This window comes from Crocodylus siamensis, chromosome 10 (assembly GCF_052110815.1).
Source record: "Crocodylus siamensis isolate JL-2025a chromosome 10, ASM5211081v1, whole genome shotgun sequence".
Taxonomy (NCBI): domain Eukaryota; kingdom Metazoa; phylum Chordata; order Crocodylia; family Crocodylidae; genus Crocodylus; species Crocodylus siamensis.
Window position 1 is genome coordinate 1,766,959 of NC_143404.1, and position 24,699 is coordinate 1,791,657.

The window sequence follows — 24,699 nt, forward strand, 5'->3', positions numbered from 1 at the left end:
TATAACTGCTTCAAGGAGCCCTTTATGGGGGGGGGGCCGTGGGCAAAGTAGGCAGCAAGGCCAAAACGCTACGTTGTCTGCTAGTGCAGTGGACGTGTGGCATCATTGCAGCAGCCTTGAGGCACTTTTCTCTAGTCCTAGGTACTGAGAGCTTCTGGCTGCTGAGGAATTAGAAATAAACTGCCCGAAGCCACCACCTATGTTCCCACAGTTCCTTGCCTCCCTGTCTCCTCCAACAGTATTTACTGTGATTCTGTAGTGAGCAGACCTTAGGAAGAACAGAGTGTAGCCCACTTGTTTTGATACTTGAAACAAATACATTCATTGTCAGCTAAGCCTTCTATAGAATGACATCCACTTGTTCATCTGGCCATTAAATCCTCTGCAGTAAAGAAAGAAAACTTAGATGTCTTGCCTGCAGTAAGAAGTCTAAATGTGGCACACTTCAACAGGTGCATTGAATTTTTATTATCTGGAGATCAAACCCATACTTAACAGAATCTGAAATTGCTACAGAGAAAGTGCTTAACTATATTGAAATAATTCCCTTTTGGGAAGCAGCTTAAAATTTATAGGAATTCTAATACATATTGCACTGACATTTTGTTAGCGTTTTTTCCATAACAGTATGTCCAAAAAAGAAAGGTAGAAACACAAAGCAATTTAGCAGGGAAACTAAAGTAATACAAATGGCGGCACTTCTCAGAACAGGGCAGTAAGGCCTTCTCACTAAGATATTAATAAATCATGGAAGTGGTTGTCTGTGCACACATCAGGATTCTCTCTTAGAACTTATTAGCAATAGACTACAAAGAGATGGGATCAGAAGAAATGTAAACAAGTTCAAAGTTAACAAAGGTACCTTGATTTGAGCTTTTGTGCTTATCTTTCCAAAGCAACTAAACAAAACCATCCATAAAGTTCCCTGGTTGTAGTGCAAATAGAGAACAAACAATAAATAGGTATTTACCTTGATATTCCCTTTGTCATCTCTGCCATTGTGCATCTTTCTCATGCTCCCGCCTGCACCTAGAAGGACCTTTATCTCAGATGATCCCCTCTCTCTGCTTTCTAATCTCTTGCTGAAACTTGTGAGTTTCTTAGCTTTTCATTGCAGACTTTTCCACCAGTGTTTAATTTCTTTTCTTGCAAGCTAACCAGTTCTCAGATATAATATCTGATCTGTCATGTCTCTTATTACACCCTTTGTTGCTTTTTCCCCTCTGACTCCAGTAAGATGACAGTGTTTTATTCTGTAAAGAACATAAGAGCCTATGTTAAGCAATAACCTCAGAAGTTGTGAATAACAGGTAAAAGGAAAACTTTGTGCAAAAAGTCTTTTTCTAGGAAGCAAAGGTGAATACTAGGATGGGAAGTAACCCAGACTTTACCAGCATGCCATATTTAATGCAATCCAAAATGTACTCCAGAAACACCCTTCTGCCTCAGTAGTATGTATGTAGAGTAGCCTGTTTTTCTGTTTGCCAAAAGAGTGAAATCTATGGATCTGATCCCAAATTGTCCGTAGGAATCTCAATGTAATGCATATTAATTATATAATATCTAATTATTTACTCCCCTAGCTATTGTAGAGCCATTTTTTCTCATTGCTTATTTTATGTTAATTGAATACTGCGGAGAAAAAGTTCTATATAAATACTGTTCAAGGTTTAAGTGGTAAGTGGCAGAGATTGGATTTTAGTAATAATGCATGGCTTAAAATGCACATGCCTGAACATTAAATATGAAGTCCAAATCCTTCTACCATTTCAGATTCTTGGAAATAACCTAAATGAATTCACTTAAACATCCTCCACACTCTATTTGCCGTCTGTCATGGTGCAGTAGTGTTGTATTAATGCACTCTTTGGCTGTGAATGCAAAGTGACTATGTAAGTGGCATTACCTCACCTCACCTCACAGATCTGCTTGGATTTTGACTCATTTGAAAGAAGCTGTTTTTTTATTTTTGTTCACATGCTTCAAGAATTGTTGGAGCATGAGAACAGAATTGATTCATGTTTAGGAAGATGAACAGAATGAAAATAGCTGAATCTTATTGATTACGTGGACCAGAACATCCCAGCTTGGCTCTTAGGTTCCAGGTCCAGCTTGTGGAGTTGGCAGTTAGAATTTCTTTGTTTGCCTGTTAGCATCCATTGATACATAATATGCAATCTCACTGTGTCATTTTAGAGCCTGTTTTTAGAGTGGCATGACACTGAAGCCCATTATAGCTGTGGACAAGGTAGGGTATGCAAACACTTTTGCAAGGTAAAGGGCGGGGACTTGTAATGTGCCACCTGCTCTGTGTTAGCTGCTTGTGTGCATCCAACTGCAAACTCAGGCTGTGGGCACACAAACAGGTTAACAGGAGATAAAGGAGGACAGGGCTTTATAGCATGTCATGGCCCATTAGAACTGAAATGGTAAAAGAGAAGAAGGCAATCCAAAAAGGGGGCACTGGGGAACAAATGCCTTTAATCTCTTTTTATGTCCCTTGGAATCATCTGCCCCCCTCCCCACAGTCTTAAGTTAACAATCCTAGCCTTGTACTATTTTTACTCTGGTCCCAGTCTTGGGTGCTGAAGCAGTATTTTACAGGTTCATTGTAGGTCTATCAGTGCTTCAGTGAAATACATCCTACTCTTAATATCAATTGGAAATTTTGGAACTCTGGCCAGTCTTACTTTTTTCAAATGTCCTAGAAGCCAACGAGAGCTGGCAGCAAAATATAGCATTTTGGCGTCTTAAAGACCATACCATCGTTGTGAAAGATGACCACGGTTAAAAGAGTGATGATCCCTTCTTGCAGGCTGGCTGTGTTTAGGCATTATGTCTCAAACTGCCTTCTCTAGAATCAAAGGGCCTATTTTACTGCTTTAGGGGAAGGTCAGGTTTGGAAGCAGTAAGAGAGACCAAAGGGCCAGAACTCCTACCCTGGTTGTTGTATGTACATATTTCCCTCATAAGACACTGTTAATGATCTAGTACATTACTAGCTAAACTTCTCGGCTTTCACTTTGCACTGCTTCAGGTGAGAGTTGCTATGTTGTTAGGAATTTATTCCTTACATAATAAACACAATTAAATGGAACATTAACAATGAAACATTATGGTCACATTTATCTATTAGAGAAAAATCCAAAGAGATCTGAGACTTTAGGTTTGAAGTAGTACAGAAATATAATACATGCATCCATTTATAAGCGACTTCTCCAGTGTCAAGGACTTTCACAAGCAGGTTAGCACTCAAGCCCCAGTTTGCTTTATAGATCTTGAATTTCTGGGAAGTGCAGCAGCAAAGATGCTGTGTAGGTTGCTGAAGGGTTGTCTGCAAAGCATGTACATTGGCTGCTGAGGACTGCCCCGATGTGGCTAACAGTAATCGTACTGTGATAGTGCTTAGCTCTTCTTAGTAGTTTACACACACTCAGTGAGAACCTGTCTTTGGCCAAAAGACTTGTAGTCTAAGGCCATGTATATTCAGTATACTTTTATTGGTATAAGTGATCAGAAACTGGTCTGTACCAGTAACAGACCAGAACACACAGTGGTGTTAAAAATGGCAGAACCTGGTAGAAAATTTGCCTCTCTCCGTCCCCTCCATCTCCCCCTTTCATCCCCTTGTCCCCCAAGGACAAATGTCTTCTGTTTGCTACCAGTCTAAACTGTGCTGCTTACAGAAATCCATGTAACTTAGATCATTTCTGCCTCAGGCTTTTTGAATTTCTTTCTTTACTGTCCAAGCCCCCAAGGTCTGGAACAGCCTGCCATCGGAGGTGGTTCAAGCACCTACACTGAACACCTTCAGGAGTAAATTGGATGCTTATCTTGCTGGGATCCTATGACCACAGCTGACTTCCTGCCCTTTGGGCAGGGGGCTGGACTTGATGATCTCCCGAGGTCCCTTCCAGCCCGAATGTCTATGAAATCTATGAATGTCTGCACCTAGCCTCAGCAGAAGGAAGCAGAAGCTACTTGATTTTCTGTACTAATGTGCTAGGTTCTGGACTGGTTGAGGCCATGGTAAGCAGTCTGCAGATTAAACTGGGACACTGCCTCTTCCAGTAACCTTTTAGTAAAGGTGCCTGGGATTTTTTTGAGAAATATTAAGGCCTGGGAGTAAGCTATCAGCCCCAAACTTTTGAGGACCACTAAATAAGCCAGTAATCTCTGGAGATTTAAACATTGAAATTAAGTCTCATTCTATTCACTCATTCCTACACAGCACTCTTTCCAGTCTGTATTTACAGGGCCAGAGCTGGAATACGTGACCGTTGCTACATGTCAGGGTTGAGGTTCATTGGCCAAGGTACCTGAGAATATTTTACTGTGCTTTCCTAAGTTTTGTCTGGCTAATGATATTTATGAGTCTACAGATTGGGCTTCATTCATCACTAAACTTCTTTTGGAGAAGCAAGTGAAGTGTTGGGCACTTATACTAACTGATGTGAATGAACTGAGCCACCCCCCAAGGAGATGTACTAAGTATTTCCCCCAAGCTTGCCCTGGTTATCGGAGAACAAAGGTACATCAGGATTTGGGGGAATGCCTGTTCACCAGAGCACCCCAAGGGATGACAAGGTCAAACAATCACAAACTCCTCTAAGACCATTTCAGGCTGGACATAAGGAAAAACGACTTTACTGTCCGAACCCCCAAGGCCTGGAAAAGACTGTTCCAGAGGTGATGCACGCACCTACTCTGGACTCCTTTCAGAGACATTTGGACATTTTATTTTGCTGGGACCCTTTGACCCCAGCTGACTTCCTGCCCCTGGGGTGGCGGGGGCTTGCCTCGATAATCTTCTGAGGTCCCTTCCAGCCCTAATCCTGATGATGAAATGCAACACACCTGCTCCAAAAATTAATTACTACTTGTTTGTGAGAAGAAAAAAAAGCTTAAGATACAAGAATAGAGAATTTAATGGTCAGAGATTTAAACAAATTATTACACTGCGATGAACAAAAATTTTTTTTCCAACTAAAATTGACACTTACGTGCTTTTAGTTATAAGAATAAATTTGTCTTCTGTGCTGGGAAATGAATAACAGCTTTGCATAATACTGTGAAACTACTTTATTAAAGCTGAGTAACAGATTTTTTCCACAAACACTTTAAAGAAAATAATAGAAGCCCATTTATCTTGGTGGGGAATGGGTTAGGAGTAGAACTGGTGTGTTTAAAATCTTAAGGCTAATGCCCTTACTTTATTGATCTCTTCATGTATATGCAGCATCAATGTTTAAAGCTTCCCTGCTTAACTTTTTCTCAGTACCCTTATAACTGCAGGCTATGTGCCTGTTGTGCCACACGCTGTACGGAGTCTCTGAACTTTCATTGACTGTGATTTGTAGTAGCTGTTGTGCAGTAGCTGTAGGAGCCACAAAATCAGTGGGCCCTCTTCTTATCCCTCCCACTCGCTTCTCACATGACCTTTTGACAAAATGACTTGCTCTCTATTACCTCATCTTTACAATGACGGTAATGCTACATAATGCTTTCTAGTGTGCTGTATAAGGGTGCAGTACCACTTTCCTCAAATATAAAAGCTGTATTCCTCTTATAATTACAGTTCTTGGTCTGATCCCACTGTTCATTGAAGTAAATAGAAACATCCCCATTGATTTGTAGGCTTTGGATCTTTGAAAATAGAATAATATATATGGTTATTATTATTAATATTATTTTGCTCTATCCCTTTTCTAGTGACAGCGATGAGGAAAAATCAAGAAGAGGTAAATCTCCCAAAGGTGAATTCAAAGATGAAGAGGAGACTGTGACAACCAAACATATTCATATTACACAGGCTACAGAGACCACCACCACCAGACACAAGCGCACAGCAAATCCTTCCAAAACCATTGACCTAGGAGCAGCAGCACATTATACTGGGGACAAAGCAAGTCCAGATCAGAATGCTGCAGCTCATACCCCGCAGACTACAGGAAAGGTGAGACAGCAGCACGGGAACAACCGAGCCTTGGAATCTGCTCCCTCCCCAGCTCTGAAACCAGGATTTTTACTTTTAAGAACAGAAAAGTTCTGTACTTGGCTAGGTTACAGAGCAATCCCAGGAGTTTTCCTAGAAATCTAATGGAGGGATTTTCAAGAATGCTGAAATGTCTTATCAGGTAGCACAGTGCCTTCTCTACACCCACTCTGGGTGGGCAGTTTCTGTTTTTATGCAAGAAAGCTGCACTTTTTTTTATCTTTCTCCAAAAACTTTTCTTCTGCAGTTCTTTATGGTATCAAAAGATGCCTGTGTTTTTAATTCCCAGGTGTGTGCATTATAGCTTTCAAACATTGGTTTGCTATACAGTACTACTTAGCAATTTTGTTTAAAATGTTCAGCTACAAGTAATTTAACCAACACTCTTAAAATACATAAGCATGATTTTACTTAACACATGGCTGAATTAAAGATGTCCAAACAACTTGGAAATTAAGAAGAAAAAATACTAATAGTAGCTTGTTTTTGTTTTTGCTTTTTCCTTTCCTTGCTCCTGCCTGGTAACCATATTGTGTGTTTGCAACGATGAGACAGCTCATTACAACCGCTCTGTACAGTTTCTGCTATTAGCTACTAGAGATCTCTGTCTAGGGTCAGTGCTCAATTACAGGCCTATGTCCACTACAGGAATAACTATTAGAATATATGTGGTTCACCTGCATGGCTTCTGTTTCAGGGGGACCTTTTTTCTGTCCATACACAAGGGAAACCGTGACTTGGCTAAAACGCATGCTTCACAACAGTGTTTGAACATAACTGTCCATGTAGAATGGAGGAAGTCTGTAACCATCCTAGATTCCCTGGGTCTCATCCTAACCTGTTTTTGTTCGTTTTTTCTTTAAATGCCTCCTCTGTTCTCTTCCTGACTTTTCTTTCCTCATAATTATGGGCCTGCTAGGCTCTTTCAATCCACTGCCTATGGTCAGTCCACATTCTTTGAACCTTAAGATTCATTTTACATGCAGCACAAAGCATTGAAAATTTAGAGAAGCTCCTGTCATCTCTTGGAAAATGGGAAACACCTCTCAAACACATTGAGAGAGGCAAGGATTTTTGTTGGTGACATTGTGTTGGACCAGCTGCGCAGTTGAGGTAGACCTAGACAAGTTTTCTCATGCAGCACATTCTTCCTCTTGGACCATCATGGCTACATCTCTCCAACACTGGCAACACATCGTCAGTGGCAAGGAACAGACTTGGGCAAGCTTTTGCATGCAAAATCATACAGCTGGTCCAATGACCGATACCACCGAGAAAAATCCTTTCCTTTTGCATATTTCCTAAGCTATCACAGCTATGATGTATCTCCAACACTACCAACACATCAGTTTTAATTTGCCAATGATTTGCAAAATAGAACTTTTTTGCATCATGAACTTAGTCTGCACTCTTCTTTTATTTGAAGCAGTTATGCACAGATAAGAAGCGGACATTGTAGTATCCATTTAGGTCTGGCATATCAAAGACTCCTTGAAAATGGTCTGACCAGCTGAGCCTCTGTGCTGTCCATTTATCAGACAAGAGACTAAGCCCCCCAGGGTTTCAGTATCATACCTGGAAATTCAGCCATCCTCAATTAGTGCTGTTTTGCTACTAATCAAAATCGCTCAACAGCTATAGGCATGGAAGCTGTCTTCTAGGCGTGCCCCTTCTTTAGACAGTTGTTGCAATCACATAGCCAGAAAAAAGTTGAGAAAAATGTATGCTCCTTTTTGAGTGTAGGTGGTCTACAAGGTGCTGCTCCTTAAAATGACAGCAGGTAGCAGGTGCACATGTTTCCTTTACTGTTTGTCCAGTTCTTCCATCTGGAATTCCTTTTTTTCCTAGATTCGGAAGGATTGCTGCTGAATGTAATATCAAAAGAGATTTCTTCTAGTTCATATTAGCTTATGCCTCCTCATCCTGAAAGCGATACCTTTCAAGCTTGATTTCTGGCTCAGAGTCAGTGTTTGGAACTAATGTATGGAAGTGCGATGACTCGAAGAAAGAACCAGTGACATTCCTGCTCGGAAGCTTGTTTGTGGAAATCTGAGTCTGTCTGTCACTGGGTCAACAATTTTCAAAGCATTTTTCAAGTTTTTTTTTCTTTTTGGGAGATTTGTTGGAACAGACCCTTCTACCACAAACCATTTTGACCTATTGGTATTTTCTAGCCACAAATTGTATTTTGCAGTTTCCAGCTGCCTTTAGTATTAGTTAACTGAGAAAAGGACTTGCTTTTCAAGAGAACAATTGCTTAACATCAGGACTCATTGTGAGAAGTGTACATTTCCTGATGCATTTAGCTGCCATGCTATAAGGCTGGCCTCCATATCCTCCTTTTGCTGTCTCCTTTGCCTGCCAAGGCAGGGTTCTTCAGTGCTTGCTTTGCTGCTGAAAAACACTCCCTAAACACTTACTTATAGCTGGCATATGCTAAAGTCCAAATGGTTTAGCATAGAGTGACCCCAGCACTACTCTGCCTTGAGTGCACCCCTTGGTAGGGGGCTCTAAGCTAGCTATGTTAGCTGAGCTGAAGCCTAGAAATTTAGATTTGGAGTGCCATCCCTAGCAGTGGTCCCAGGCTTGACTTGGAGGCAGCATAGATCTGGCCTTAGTCACAGTAAAGTTGCACTTACCAATACAAGTTGTAGCTTATGGACACACTTTCGCTTCTAAAGTGAATAGGTAGGCTGGGCACCGTGGGAAGAGCTGATGTACGGTCACTGTTCATGTTCCTGTAGTGACCTCATGGTAGCTGAAAGCTGAACTAGGGCACCTTAGCTTTCTTCCATTCAGGGGCAAGTTGCCCCAGTTCAGCTGTCACTTACCACTGGATAATAGTGAGCACATGAATAGTTGCCTCAGAACAGCTGATGCATCCTAAGTCCCCATCTCTCATAATTAACTCTAATGTGACTGCTTGTCTGTACGCAGCCTTTTCTGAGAAGCTTCACAAAACAATTCATCTCTCAGCTCCTGAAACAACTTTTTCCCATTACCTGGTGGCTTGTTCTGGTATAACACTATCAGGATAATTATTTCACTCCAGTTGTAAATCACTGTGGAGCTGCTTTTTTCCAGACTTTTTTCAAAGCAGAATCATTATTCTGACAATTTTTTTTTTCTTTTAATCCCAGGGTAAGTATCTACATAAAGACTTCCACTCTGTGTATGGTAATCAGACAAATCTTAAACTGACTTTTATAAGCTCAGTTGGCATCTGTTTTTCTGTAGCATCCAGATGGTTTCTTCAGCCCATCTTTAAGTTCACATTCTCTGAAACTGATTCTATTAAAGCAGAGCAAACTGGTTATCTTCATCTGTATCTGTTCGGGCATTTTATGCCATAGTTGGGACATCAGAAAATTACCGGTCATTCTTGGACTTTGCCCCAGTTCTCACGTCTTCTCACTTCTTGTTCAGCACAGACAGCTACCCAGCAGCAGCAAAGGGGGTGACCCTTTTCCTGGTCCAAACCAAGACAAAGGAAGTTATGACTACCAAGTGGTGTTTCACCAGTGATCTTCCTTTCCCAAAGGGACCATTCTCTTATCCTCAAACAAATGCCATTTCCTTTCAGTTTGGGCTTCCTTTCACAAACTTCTTGCATTTGTTCCTTGCATCTGGACTACAGGGGACTCTTCAGTGGTGGTTTTTAAAAAGAAGCTGATAAATTGTTTTGTTTTTTTAGGCTTCCGTACCCTCTGGCAGCAAGTCATCTAATGACCTAGTAGATCTGCTGTTTGATGGTGCCAGCCAGCCAGTCTCAGCGGGTAAGCTGCCTTTTTGTTTTCTTTCACTGGCTCATACAATAAGTATGTGTGATGACTGTGGACAAGTGTGTGGTTTAATAATGTAAAAAATAAAGGAGAATAGATAGAAAATGAGAATCTAAGAAATGTGGCAAGTATCCTAAAAATGTAGCGCTACATATGGTTTTATATAATGGGATGCAAAATACCATATTATAGAACTAATAACCTTTGCATTTCAAAGGTTAACCACTAAATCAGTCTGTCAGGAACTGCATGGGCTATAATGCAGAGTTATTTATAATTAATTCTAAAAGCAAGAACAATCCAGTCAGGTTTAAATATTTCTCATGTTACAAGTTAGGGGAATAGGCAGCTATAGAAACGGATGACTTCCATTCACAAGCCACATGTACTGTATATGGCAAAAGCAAACTCACTTCTTTTATCTTGTGCTACCATGACCCTTGGATAACCCCAACCTTAATAGTGAAAAGCAAATATTGTTCTGTTTTAATTTCTGTTCAAAAAATGATGGCCCTTTACTCTTTAAATATGAACTGGAATTTAAATCCATGGTGCTTGTATATTACTGCTTTAACTGATGTTAAACAGTCAGACTACAGTTATTCTTTCAGGCAGCCCTTAATTTCAGTGCCTGGGAAAGACAAGTACAATTTAGAACTGATTTAAAAGAAAAATACCAGCGTCATTCCATAGACTTGCTATCATGCTTACTGATCTTTGCTATCAACTATTGCAGTTGGGGCCAGCATACAATATTAAAGGGACTCTTTCATGCATGTTTGGCATTTTTACTGGAGCAACTGGAGAAACATTAACTGGAGAAGTATCTCGATGCAACTTTTCCCCTCACTGGTATCAAGATCGCTTGGAGGAAAGGGAAACTGGCTAGGCTTTTAAAGCCTTTCTAGTTGCTAAAAAAATAAACTAAGCAGGATGTCTCATTTTAAGCTAGACAAGGTGCTTTGGGTAAATGTGTATCTTTTATTAGACCAATTAAATAGTTGGAAAATGTGTTCTTTGCAGGCTTCCCAGCACAAACACCCTTCTTCAGGCTTAGGGAGAGTCTGTTGGTGTTCGTGTGCTCTCCTGGGTGGAAGAGAAGCCACCCTTCCTTGCATTTCAAACAAATGGAGCTCTTGTATTCTTCCCCGTTTCCACATCTCTGAGCTTCTCATTTTCTTTCTCTGCTGGGTAAAGCTATTTCCTTCCCCCCCTTTTTTCACAGCAGCATTTCAGAACAGTGCTAAGAGGTGCATTAATTGCTAGTCATTGTAAATAACCTCTGTACTGACCTGAGAAGACAGATGGAAAGAGTTCATTTATAGCAACAGATCTCACCTGGGAATCCTTGAAACTAGCTCATATTGTGAGGATTAGCACTGTCCTTCACATGCAGGTCACTTCTGATGACCAGTATGCTCCTTGCAGCACAGGGTGTGGGGACAGTCCCTTTGTCAAGCAAAGTACAGTGAAGGGGTTGCAAGGAGGCTTTGATCTTCCTGTAAAGAAATTGGCAGAAAAATACCACGAGTTCAAAGATCTATAGAGAGATTTACTCATCTGCATGTGTTGTTGCAGCATAGTAGATGCTGCAAATGCTTAATTTTTGAAACATGGGAAGATACAGCAAAACTTGCTCAAGCAAGAAGCAGTGCTGAGGTTCAAGACTTACAAATGGCTAAACCTGTACAAGTTCCAGCCTGGCTGAAAAGGCAGACTTGCTTAGAGAAGTGATGCCAGCAGAAAGGTGCTGTATCTGTGTGGCACCTAGCCAGTCTTACTTCTGTTTAGGATGACTGGAGAGACTGTCTTTTACCTCTAGCCTAGTGATTTCACCCTCTGGGGACTGCTGCTATTGCCGTGAGCACAGGTTTTGTTTCTTTCCTCTTGAGTGAAATGTTCAATTTGAAAATGAAACCGAGTGAGCACAAGCTGCCAAGGCTGAGAATTAACACAAACACGGAATATAATCAGCACCCCTCCCACTCTCCCTCCTCTCCCAAAACCCCCCAAAAAACCTCTTTAGATTTGAGGTTAGGTGTAAGTTTAACATCAGTCTCTTGGACCTTCAGCCCTGTTAACATCTTGTATAACAACCTTTGTGGCTGTGAGATTTCACTGTAGGCCTGGAAGAGAAGTATTTCTGTCGGGGACACGGTTTGGCATAACAGAGAGCAGGAAACCCCTGTTGTCTATTCTGTGTGCAAAAAAAGGCAGAGAAATCAGTAATTCACCCCTTTTTTAACAAGGAGCAAATAAGATTCCCATAAAAATATTTACTTTGCAGTAGACTCAGCTGGTAAACTTGACCATTTGAGTTTCCAGCTTTTGCTATTTAGCTACCTCCCATCCACCTTTGTGCTACTATTCAGTATGACATTTCTTTACATTTGTATACAACCGGTTTAAAAAATACGTTGGATAAACATCATCAATGCAAAGTATACCATAACTGTTGAGGTTTGCATCATCCTATCACTGAAATATCTTAACTTCTTAAAAAAAGGCAGCATGGGAATGACAATGGAACAACCCTTTCCTGGGAATTCAGAAGTGCTGTTCTTGCTTTCTGTTTGCTGCTTTTTATTAAATCATACACAATCTGCAGATAGAGGCCATTTCTTTTTTGAAAAACAGTCATGCCTCCCTGATATTGTCTACAATAAAATAACATTAAAAAGAAATACAGGTACACATGCATTAGAAATGGAATTGTTCCTTTTATTACTGCTAGCCATTTATTAAAAAGGAGATGGTTCTAGTTTAATTAACCCAGTTGAGAGTAGCAGATGGGGCAGAATGTCTTGCAGCGATAAGACAATTCAGAAATGGCACCAGATGTTGGAAGCTGTCCCTGGTGGTGTTTGAGTGCAGCACAGATGTTCCAGTCCCACCTGGCTAGTTTCTAAGCACTGCAGGCTAAGCAGCTGTGATGTAACCTGTATAATGCATGTATAACACTAAAAGCACAATAATTGAACTGCTGCTGCTCTGAAGGGTGCAAGTGTTCAGAGGTGAAATCTTTAAGGACAAACAAAATAAGGTCAACTCTTTGGTATTCTCAGGTCACTCGAATGGCCGGTTAAAAACTATAGGGGGAAAGGGATAAGAAGACAAGACTGGAAAGCAAATTTGCATTTGGCAAGAAAACCATCCTGCTATCTCATTTGTTGTCCCATTCATAGCTTTTAAAGTGCCTTCCTTTTTGTAGCTTGGTTTAATATGCTTTAATGAAAAACAGTTACAATCCTGTATTCAAGACTTAATAATTTATTTGGTAGCTTGCAAATGTGTGGGTTTGGACTTCTGTCGTGCATGCTTTAGAAAGGAAGCAAACTATAAAAAATGAACACCAGTGCAAGCTCTGCCCTTGAAATCTTGAATCCAGGATCATTGCCGAATCATTCATGCTTTAAGTAACACAAAAACTAAATATAAGAAGGCTGAATTTTTCATGGTCAGTGGCATAATAAGTGGAATCTTCTAGAAATGGGTTTTTACATATTTCTGCCTCTGAAGTTTTAATTTAATAAGTTCCTATTAATATTTCTGCTGAACTAGAACAGTGCTACATCATTTCATATCTTTCAATCTCTGCAAATTAATTTAGGAAGAACTAAGAAAGTAAGTTGTGTTCATTGATGACTCCCCAGAGAACCAGAGAAAATTCAGGCTGGAAGGGACCTCAGGGGGTCACATCTAGTCCAACCCCCTGCTCCAAGCAGGACCAGCCCCAACTACAGCATCCCAGCCAAGGCTTTGTCTACCTGGGTCTTATAAATCTCTGAGTCTTTCCTAATATCCAACCTAAACGTGGATATTTAGGAGATATATATGACACAACCAGAATACATGCTAGATCATAGAATCGGAGAAAATGAGGGTTGGAAGGGATCTCGGGAGGTCCCATCTAGAACAACTAGATCTTCAGTATATGTGGAAATAATTAAATTTGTCATCCCAGACTCGCAGTAATGATGATAAAACCAGAAAGATGGCACAGACCTATCTGTTGTATTGATAGATCAATACTAAATGCAGAGGTTTTGGAGTACAGTGAAATCCCTCATGGAGTGGCTGGGTGGACACTTCTCCCAGATCCTATAACGGCACTTTGATTTTTGCCCCATTCCAGGTGGATCGACTGACCCATTTGGGGGATTTGCCGACTTCAGCTCTGCTGCTGCCTCAGCAAGCTTCCCCTCGTCACAAGGTAGGAGAAGACTGCTGACGAGAAGGTGCTGTGGGCGCTTCCCATAGCTTTCATTGTAGTGAAATTAGTTTCAATTAGACAGATTCGAAATCTGGACTTAGTTCTGTTTTAAGCCATCACAAGAAAGGGCAGGGGTCTTTTAGGGTGGAAAATGAAGTTGGTAAAACGTACGCAAAATACTCAACAGATTGGGTTAGCCTTTTGGGTGAAAAAACATTTACAAAACAGAAGGAAAACCTACACGCTGTAAAAGCACTTTGCATTTTTATGATATTTGGAAATGGGAACAAGAAGTTGTTTTTAATAGGAGGCTTAATGGTATGATGAGTGCTCCAGGCTTGACAGTATTTGCGTTTCCTAAGTGACTGGAGATGCTTTGGCTGTTGCTAATAGAACTATTCCGACTATTATTGTTCATAATAATGTTTCTGCTGTTCAAGGTTATTTGACAACCTCTTCCTCCTCAGAAAAGGCAGCTGGCCCCCTCCTAATCAGTCCAGCCAACAGTTTACAAGCTGCTTCTCTGATAGATGCAAGCATTAAAAAAAATTATTGCTTTGGTGGAACAGCAATATTTCAGTAAAACACTTGATGATAGCCCAGCTCCAAAAAAAGAGTACATTAGGTTAGCTATAATCACAGGCCAAAACGTGGCTTGAAGGACCTTCCTCACAGCGTGAGGATAATCAGCAGACTTGTGGCAGGGGCCCGTTCTAGGTTTTGCACGTCTTAAGGGCTTTGGAACAGGAAAGAGAACCACACTGGGAGGCTCTTTGAATATCCATGAGGATTTCGGGATGTTGGGAGTCCTGATATTAGATCCCACCAAAATCTCAACCTAAGCAGTGGCTCTGCTTACTAGGAGGTTGGAACTCAACCTTAGGAGAACTTCCCACCCCCGGAAGCAATCTGCCTATGAAAGTAGGATCACATGCAATGAGGAATAGCAGCCCACCTGTGCCAGACAAATGACAGTCCCTAAAGAGATCCCCCAGATCCCGCCTGTCTCCCTAGATTAACAAAACCTTTTAAATGGATTGAATGGAGAGACAAGGGCATAACGGTCTTGGCAGATGTGTGTTGGGGAATACTTTCCAAAGCTTCAGGGTGCAGTGGGGGTTATGCATCCATTTGGGGGCCTACATTTTATGCCCTTTGTGTTCTGAGACAACCCCAATGAGTTCAGCCGACAGATGAGAACATACAACTTTCACTGAAGCTGAGCAGTGTCCTTGTATAGTCTGGCGGTTGTTTACAAGGTTCAGAAAGAGAGTCATGCCAAGAAGGAAGAGGAGCTGTTGAGAAGAGTACCAGAGTGCAGGAGGAGGAAGGAACAGCTTTCTTTAAACTCTTAAAGATGTCTCAGCAAAGAGCAGTGGGAATTTTTATTCTTCCTCTTAGCATCCTCTTCTCGTGGCTCAGCCATTTCTGAATTGCTTTGCTTCCAGCAACCAATTGATACCACATATTCAATGCTTCTAGCTGGCCAAAAAAAAAATACAGGGTAACAAGGAAAAAACAAGTGAGCCTGTTCTTACAAATCTTACTGAGATAAAATGCTATTGAGAAAATGAGGAATTCTGCACTAGTAATATTTAAACCTGACAGTTCTAAAACTAATAAAAGCAGTTCTGTGGTTGATCATCACCCAGCCTGCCTGTGAATTCATAGCATCATAGAAAAGGAGGGTTAAAAGGGACTTCAGGAGGTCACATCTAGTTCAAGCCCCCGCTCCAAGCAGGACCAGGCCCAACTACATCATCCCAGCCAAGGCTTTGTCTACTTGGGTCTTAAAAACCTCCAAGGATGGAGAGTCCACCACCTCTCTGGGTAACCTGTTCCAGTGCTTCACCACCCTCCTCGTGAAAGAGATTTTTCCTAATACCCAAACTCAGCTTCCCTTGCTGCAACTTGAGCCCATTGCTCCTTGTCCTGTCATCTGCCCCCACAGAGAGCAGTCCAGCTCCCCGGCAGGGAGGTGAAGGCTGCTATTCAATCTCCCTCAGTCTTCTCTTCTGCAGACTAAATCAGCCCAGTTCCCTCAGCCTCTCTTCACCAGTCATGTCCCCCAAACCATTTTCATTGTCCTCCACTGGACTCTCTCCAACGTGTCCACATCCTTTCTGTAGTGGGGGGCCCAAAACTGGACACAGGACTCCAGATGTGGCCTTCCCGGTGCTGAATAGAGGGGAAGAATAGAGTTGTCCACTGCAACCCCCAGGTCCTTTTCTGCAGAGCTGCTGCCCAGCCAGTCAGCCCCAGCCTGCACTGGTGCACAGGATTGTTCCCACCTAAGTGCAGGACTTTGCACTTCTTATTGAACCTCAGGAGATTTCTTTTGCTTCAATCCTCCAATTTGTCTAGGTCAGCATTAGCATCTGCAAACTTTCTGCAGTGTGTGCTATGTTAGAAAATGGCAGAGCACCTTTTAGTTAACATAGATTTTTCGTGTTTCAGTTGACAGTTTAGAATAGCACTGCCCTACTTTATGGGCTTCCTTACAGTGATACTTGCTCAAAACAAAGTTCTTTGGCAAAATAAAGCCGCCTACTATGCAAATAATTTGCGTATTAGCACAGCCTAAAATGATACAGTCCTTTATCTGCATTAACATGATTAATCTTTTCTGATCGTCGTTATGCAAGGGACCAGGCATCTTGTGAAATGATTAATCATTCTTGAACAGTATAAGCCCCTCTAGAAATCCCTTTCTCTTTGATTAATCATCTTTTATGAAGTTCTACAGAAAGGGGCAAAACCTTCTTCCTCTTACCCCCACTTCCATTATTGTGTGTTCAGACCTGTGCATTGAGTACACAGAGAATCAGCACATTCAGCGTTTACTTATCCATCAGGAATACTTAAAGTGGGTTTAAATTTTTAATACACGGTACTAATTGAAATACTCCAATACAGTCCCTTTTGTAAGGGAGATCAAAGCAGATGTTTTAGTAAGGCCCTGAGCTAATGAGTATTAGCCCACTTCTTGCAGTAAAATTGCTGGTAGTGCTGGCGCTTTGTAAACGAACTTACTGCTTTCCTCCTGCCCCTCTGTTTTCCACTGTTTAAATTTTAATATGCTAGTAGAGGTAGCGATAATTAAAACAAGGCTTGAGTGCACAGGTGTTCTTAGAAAGTATTTATGTGGGGTGTAAAATATTATTGCAGTTGCCTTTGACTAGACAAAATACAGCTCTAGGAAATTGCCAGGTGTGTGGATTACAGTAACTATAGCCAGGTGTATAGGTCAGGTAACTTAGAAATTTGTATCGGCTTCATCTGTGGAGGCTTTATGCAGGTTAAGCCTTTTCCTTTGCTTACATGGAGAACAAGCCAGAGAACAGATGTGATTTATGCATTCATTTGTGTTCTGAGCTCTTTCCCTGTTGCAGTAATGTTGTTCGTTACTAGAAGCTGAGGGACAACTTCATGGTGAGATGCAAGCTGCAGCACAATGTAACAGCTCTCATTTGGCAGATATGTTCCTTTTAAACCACACATGCATGTAGTGAGCAAAGCCATTGTCTGCATTTCATGTGCCAGAAATTAGGACCTCCAAAACATCTGCCCCACAACCAAAAAGCTGACTGTGGCCTGGCGGCTGAGACCCTGGGAGTCAAGACACCCAAAGACTAGGAGCCCTTTACAGATTCCTTACGAAGAGTTTTCACCATGAACTGTTACCCAACAATATTTCTTGTAAGTGGTGCAGGAAATGCATTCACGTAGCTGCTTCCATTTGGTTCCAGGGGCCTGTCCCAATCTGGACTTAATTTAGGTATTAGGACACCTGATCCAAGAATCGGGTACTTTTTTTATAGCTCTGTTAGCAGGCAGGCAGAGAAAGATAAGGGTAGAGCTGGTCATGAATTATATGGCTGTACATCTTTGACAAGGTATGATGGCATTGAAACGTATTTGTTTTTGACAGCTTTCACCAGCAAACAATTTCTTGGGTCCAGGATGAAAGTTCTGGCCAAAACCTGCATCCCAGGTGAATGTCCAAACTGCCAAGCATGGGCTGTTCAGTCTCTGCTGTTTTCGTATAACGAACATGTGAAAGGTCTTAGTGCTTTCTTGTGGTGGAAAGGGAAAAGGTTTCCTGCCTGGTTCCCAGGGAGGATCTGTTGATAATCTGTTCCAAAGCCCTGGGTTTTATTGGGGTGTTACTTAGTGTCCCTGTACCCTGCAAAAAGTGAATTTTTATGCAATCAAATAGCCTTGAACTAGCAGCTGTTTTCAGTGAACTTTGCCTGGTACAAAATGACAGCTGTATAGTATCCATTAGCTGGGATCATAGGTAGGTTATAGGAGATATAAGGTCTGTGGAGGTCCTGGCTCCATCTTGACCAGAGCCTCCGGTCCGTTCCACCGTCGTGTAGCTGAAAGCAAAGGAAACCTGTGTCCAGCTTGTCGTAGATCCACAAGTGGCACGTTATCAGATGCCGGTTTTGTCTGTGCTACCTTGTTAAAACTGTTGGAATATTCATGAGAAGGAATGATGTCCAGATGGAGAGTCTACCTTCAGATGTTAATGTGGATGGACACAGATCAGCTTGTATTTGTTTCAGTTCACAGACTATGGCGTTTGTTCTTTGCCTTTCACAAGGTCTTTTACTTTCCTTCCTTCCTGTCTGCCCCCGCAGGTACAGCGACAAGTGGGAACGGAGAATTTGGCGACTGGAGTGCCTTCAACCAAGGCTCTCCGTGTCCCAGTGCTTCAGCTGGAGACCTCTTCAGTGGCACCGCACAGCCGGCCGTGGAGCTCTTCAGCAGCTCACAGCCAGCTGTTGGGCAGCCTCCAACTGCTTCCAGTCCTACCGATCTTTTTGATTTGATGGGACCCTCCCAGGCAACCATGACCTCCTCGCAAAGCATGAATTTCTCGATGATGAGCTCTAGTGCGGTGGGCATCAATCTACCCTTGTCAAGGTCACAGGTATGCTGCTGCTGTACAGTCCTCAAATGGCTAGGTCCTGCATGAAGAAAATGTGCCAGAAATGCTTTTTTGGCAAGCCCCTGTAATAAAGAGCCTTGGCACTGGACCGTCTTGCTGGTCAGTGTCTGACATACTCTGTTGTAGCGGTCTTTTTTGATCGGGAGAAAAAAAGGGAAAAGTTTGAACCTGAACCACTGGCCTTGAAATGTTTGAAACCTGTTGAGTTGCCCAGTCTCAAAGGACTAGTCCTTGCCTTCATCAGCTTGCTAGCCAGAAGCCAGGAAAGGTACTCCGGTGGAAAGCAGTTCATTTTTAAAACCAAAGTGTGTGCATTAGATATAAGAACCTTTAATTATGTTTCAAAAAGCTCTGAACCGAATGGACAGGACTTGCTGCAGGCAGCTCTGATCTTGTGGCAGTTTGTAAGTACTGTCCTAACCAGTGCCTGTTACCAGCTAATGGGGAGAAAGTACTTGGAAAGAGAAGGGTGCTTTGTAATTAGGGACTTTCTTTAGCTCGGAAGAGGTTAAAAGCCAAAGCAGGCATCTTTTGATTTGATTTTACTGAGACGGGATCAAACTGTCTGTTTTCCTCTTAAAGCATTAAATGCGACTGAATGAGCATCATTTTGAAAACCCGTTTTTTTTTTCTTCTTTTGTTCCAGCCTTTGCAAAATGTTAATGCTGTGATGCAGAAGACTAACGTCCTTTATAATCCAGGCACAGAGATGGTCCAGAAAAATGCCAGCAAAACTCTGCCATCCACATGGTCAGACCCCAGTGTAAATATCAGTTTGGACAATTTAGTACCGGGTATGCAGCCTTCGAAACCCCAGCAGCCATCACTTAACACAATGATTCAGCAACAGAGTAAGTGAGCACTGTTTTTATGAACGCCTTCCTCTAAGACAGGTTGTGTTGGTGGTAAGATGTCCTGAAGAAAGAACACTGTTAGGTTGTATATTTTTCTGATTTTGAATTGGATTTTAGTTGTAATCGTGTTGCATCTGCCATGCTGCCTTTTGCCATTGGTAATACTGTTACCTTTAAACTGTACAGAAGATGAAGACACAGACTTTTTTAATCCTGTGATGCCTCGAATGTAGTGGTAGGGGCTTGCATCATTTCCAAGTTTTAATTCTAGGTCATCTGCGCAGTATCGTCAGCTGGCAATACTGATAGGGGTAAAGTACTACTTAAAACAACCTGTTAGTTTCCTGAACTTTCACTTGAGAAGGAAAAGGGATGGAAAATAGTTGCATCATCTTTATAGGTTAATTGCCTAGCACACACTGGGTTTTGGCTTTTTTTACACTTCCATTTCCTGTGGGTTAGCAATCAATGCAGCTACACCACTCCTAAAAGGAGGCTGGAATTTAGGATGTTTAACTGTGAGATTAAAATGGCCTAGAATTACAATCTCCTCTTCCTGCAGATATGCAACAACCGATGAATGTGATGACTCAAAACTTTGCAGCCGTGAGCCTCAACGCCCAGCCCAACATGATGCCTGTTCGACCTCCAACAAGCCCGCTCATGGGAGGCCCCGTTTCCGTGGGAATGGGGATGCCCGGCATGATGACGGGTACAATGGGTATGACCTCCGTAGGAAGCACCCCGATGATGAACCAGGGGATTATGGGGATGAATGTCAGCATGGGGATTCCAGCAGCAGGAATGGGTATGGGGGTACCCAATATAGCTATGACCGCTGCTATGGCTCCTGGAACTGTGCAACCCAAGCAAGATGCCTTTGCAAATTTTGCCAATTTTAGCAAATAAAGATTGTAAAAACAACAACAAAAAAAACCCCACAACAAAACTCAGTCGAATCAAATGAAGGATTTTTAGCTGTACGAGCATAGCCAGGGAGGGGTGGCTGGCAAACACTGATCAATACCTTAATTTTTTTTCTCTTCCTTTTATTGATTAATTAAAATCAAAGCTACAGAAAAGAACCAAAAAGCTATTTTGTAAATGTTGAAACAGCTAGCGGTTAAACTGCACAGAGACGAAGCGTTCTTCCGAGTCAATTGGATGGCTTCGCAGTTAATAGGCCATGGTTTTGTAATAACAGCATCCAATGCCTTCCTTGAGGGAAGAACCGGTTTAACACTGACTCCTGCTCACAGATGGGAAACGGGTGTTGGGTCAATCTGTGTGAATCTAATTTGATACTTTTCTGCCCCTTGGAAGAGCTTGATTTTTCTCTCCTTGCACCCCCTAAATTGCTTTGTCATAAGTGGATCCATTCCTTTTACTACCACTCTGAGTCCATATTTGAAGTCTCATTCAAGTACTATGATCAGTTTTTTATAAGAATATATATTTTTGTCCAAAATGGCTTACATATGTGATTATGGCTAATTCAAAGGGACCTGGAATGTATATATACTTTTGCTAATGTTCCAGCAACACTGCTATATTATCCAAATTTTTATTGTAAAAACCTTTCAGCAATTTGGTGATGGATAGATTTTGGGGCTTTTCACACCTCTATTGCTATAATTAGTATCGAGTGCAGAGCTAGGGGGGACTTCATCAAGAGCTGCTGTATGGTTTCCTTTCCAAAACTTCAGCATATGTACACTTTCCCAGCTCGATCTCAGTGGCAACTAACATGCTTCGTACCACCCGTATCTCTCCGGAGCCACTGGTTTACAATGTCAGCAGCATTCAAAAGACAGAAGCGTTTATTTTTTTGCATCTTTTACAAAGAGAGTAACACAGTAACGACATTGTCTTTTTAAGTTAATGTAAATCTCTAAATCCTTAATCCAACGGTGTTGGATTTTAGATTTTATACAACCTTCGATGATTCTTTTGTGTAAATAAGGCAGTAGCAGCTCTGTGAAATCCAATAGAGAGGAGTTTAAAAATACATATATATATATATATATATATAAAAAAAATATATATATTATCAAAGGAAACCTGTAGCAGTCAAAGATTTTATTGATTTAACGAAAATAAAGGCAATGAAACTAAAGGAAATGAACTCAAGATTTTGTTTTCCTGCTGTAATTCTGCATTTAAGTTCTCACATGAATCATGATTCTCGGATCTGGAATGCAAAGACATTGTTACACTCACAAGCTGGGAATATTACTGAGAATAAGCACTATGCTCTAGGTATGAAATTTATTGCCTCCCCTTTCTTACATTGGCTTTCTCTTTTTTTATTATTAAATTGATAAAACTTTGTTTCCATTGTATTCATAATGTTCTGTTATACATAACATTAAAATGTTCATTAAAATCAATGTTGGGCTGATTTTTCCTTTCATTCCATTTGACGTTTATGAGAGCGTTTGGGAAAAAAATAATTATAATTTGGGCAAAGTAATTTTTATAAATAATTTAAAATTGTTTAATGACTTCTTATCTCCAGCCTTGCCTATCTGGCTCTACTGTTAGGAATTAAAAATGAAGCAGGCAAGATATCCTGACCCGCTCCAGCCTTGCTAATGCTCCATCTACAACATTTCTAATTAGGCAGAAATTCATGTACTTCAGCTAAGTGGTAATGAAAAGTGATTCATTTGCTGAATAAGAGATGAGAGTGAGTGTAATTAGCTGACTGCGGTTTTTAATCTTTCAACAATTCAATGTGTTTAAATTAGTTTCAAAGAATAGGAGCTTTCAAGTGTTGTTACATCAAAGTAATCAAGGCAGGCTTTAATGGCCGAGTAGGAGAGAGCTCCTTTTCTCCGGCTCGCCATTTGGAGACCTTTAAACTTTGTTGGAACGACCTTCTTCAGGACCCGGTGTTTTAACAGATGGCAAGATCCCAACTGGCCTGGAGCACGTAGGGAGCAGATTGCCACCATTCTTCCAGGAGCCAGGAAACGCTAAACCCCTCGGACGAGCTTGTCAATCCGTCACAATCCGAAAACGCCCGTCGGAAGGAGCCGAGCCAGCTCACGCAGGGGCTGTCATGGTGGGGCCAGGCCGGTTCCCCGTTCAGTATAAAGACACCGGTTTTAGGCTGCTGTTGATGCTGGATCACAGGAACCAGAGTAACTCCCCATTTCATGCCAAGTATTGTCTCCATTTCCAAGGGACTGGAATGACACCAGCGAAGCCATATCTTGGTCAGGGTCTTCAAAAAAAGACCTGCTCTACGACCTCCGCAGACCTCATCCCTTCTGCATACTGGTTGCTGCCCCTCTAAATACCCAAGTGATTTGTAACCTTGATCAGCGCACTATTGGGATGCTGTTCTTTAAGAAAACAGCAGAAAACCTAAAGGATCTTCCTTAATTCTACAAGGGAGAACAGAGTGATGCCAGTATAACCAAACTGAAAAATAAAGTGGTGCTCAGGCCTGGCAGTTTTAGTTCTCTGCTAGACTTTGGCCCAGATAATGGCTGTGAAGAGAGGACCCCACAGGATGGCAGTTTAGCTCAGAGTCTGCAAGCAAGACGCTGGGAGTTGAGTTTTGCCTTTGCTTAATGAAAAACAGTTCTGGGAACATTGCACTCCCAGGATTAATAAACACAGTGTGGGCTGCCTTTGACCTGCATCTTGGCAGCTAGTGGGAAGGTGTATTTAATATTACTTTATTAAAAAAAAAAAAGAAAGAAAAAACAAGTCCCCATCCCTGCTATGCATCTGTTGCGATTCCTTTATTTCCTTTAAGAATAGCAAGAGTGGTCTGTGGCCACTCAATCAAGAAAACTGATCTGCTTAGACAGATTGAAACATTAGGGCGACACATCCAAGCTGACGGATGGAACCGGCCTTCTCCCAAAAGCCTCTTAATGAGAGCACTGCCTCTTCGGATATGGTGCTGGTATTCCTCAATCTCTTCTCCAGGCAGCCCCACTCTTGGGAGCATTTTAGCCACCATCTCATTTAGAGTTGCAGGCCTGGATAATAATGGTAAAATGGGGTGGGCAGGCTCCACTAGTGCTTCCATGGGAGAGCAAGAAAAATGCTAAGACACTTTAACACTTTAGCCTCCAACATGACTGGGTGGGCAAAGCCCTGAATGATCGCTGCACTGGCACAGGCTTCCTGCAGAGCCCGACTGCTAGTGGGGTGGGGGGACAGGGTGCTGAAGCAGCAGCGTTTAGTTCTGCACTTCAGCATGCTAGTGCTGGGAGACAAGGAAATCCTTGACTGCGATGGAGGTCTTGCTGCTGCAGGCCTGATCAACACACACAGCCGCAGTCCCTTACGTCAGCCAAAGTTTGTTCGAGACATTTTAAGACTGCCACCTCCTAAGTCTCAAGTGTCAAGTTCAAAGCCCTCTGAAATCAAAGGGTGCATGGTGTGGGATCAGACCCATCTCTAATGCTTGAAGAGTCTCTGAGTTTTGTCACTGGTGACCATATTTAACCCTAGAAAGAGGTGGGAGAGGATGAGGACTCCCATTGTGATAAAAGCCCAAATGGTATTTTATTTTGGCATCTTCCAAGGTAGAAGGACTGAGTTTTGGGGTACGATGCACCAAAAATGAGCAAAACATCACGGCTAATAGTTTACATCCTGATGAAACCATCCTTGCTAAGCATCTCTTCTACATAGAACAGAAACTACTGAGGATAATGTGTAGGAGCATCGTGGAGATTACAGCAGGTTTTGCTCTGGTCCAGGGCAAAGATCACTGAAAAATGAAAGGGCCAGACCCACACGCCTGTATCGGCACGCTTTAAAAATAGTATTGATCCTTAATCCAAGGGAAAGCTTACAAAGCCTGGCAGCGTTCACTGTGAGTAAGGGCGGCAGAGGTCCCCGTCTCTTCTGGCTGGCTGTACAAAGGGATC

The 24,699-nt window shown here is 41.9% G+C and overlaps 1 protein-coding gene across 2 annotated transcripts in view; it reads left to right on the plus strand.

Moving 5' to 3' along the window:
• The window catches only part of CLINT1 (clathrin interactor 1), a 66,473-nt gene extending 44,282 nt beyond the window's left edge, over positions 1 to 22,191 (plus strand). For both annotated transcript variants that reach the window (XM_090064234.1, XM_090064235.1), the window contains 6 exons: positions 5,713 to 5,956; positions 9,690 to 9,771; positions 13,913 to 13,990; positions 18,637 to 18,929; positions 19,594 to 19,798; positions 20,364 to 22,191. In XM_090064234.1, the coding sequence (XP_089920360.1) occupies positions 5,713 to 5,956; positions 9,690 to 9,771; positions 13,913 to 13,990; positions 18,637 to 18,929; positions 19,594 to 19,798; positions 20,364 to 20,710 (1,249 nt within the window). In that variant the 3' untranslated portion in view covers positions 20,711 to 22,191. The remainder of the gene's footprint in view (positions 1 to 5,712; positions 5,957 to 9,689; positions 9,772 to 13,912; positions 13,991 to 18,636; positions 18,930 to 19,593; positions 19,799 to 20,363) is intronic.
• Positions 22,192 to 24,699: the final 2,508 nt, after the last annotated feature.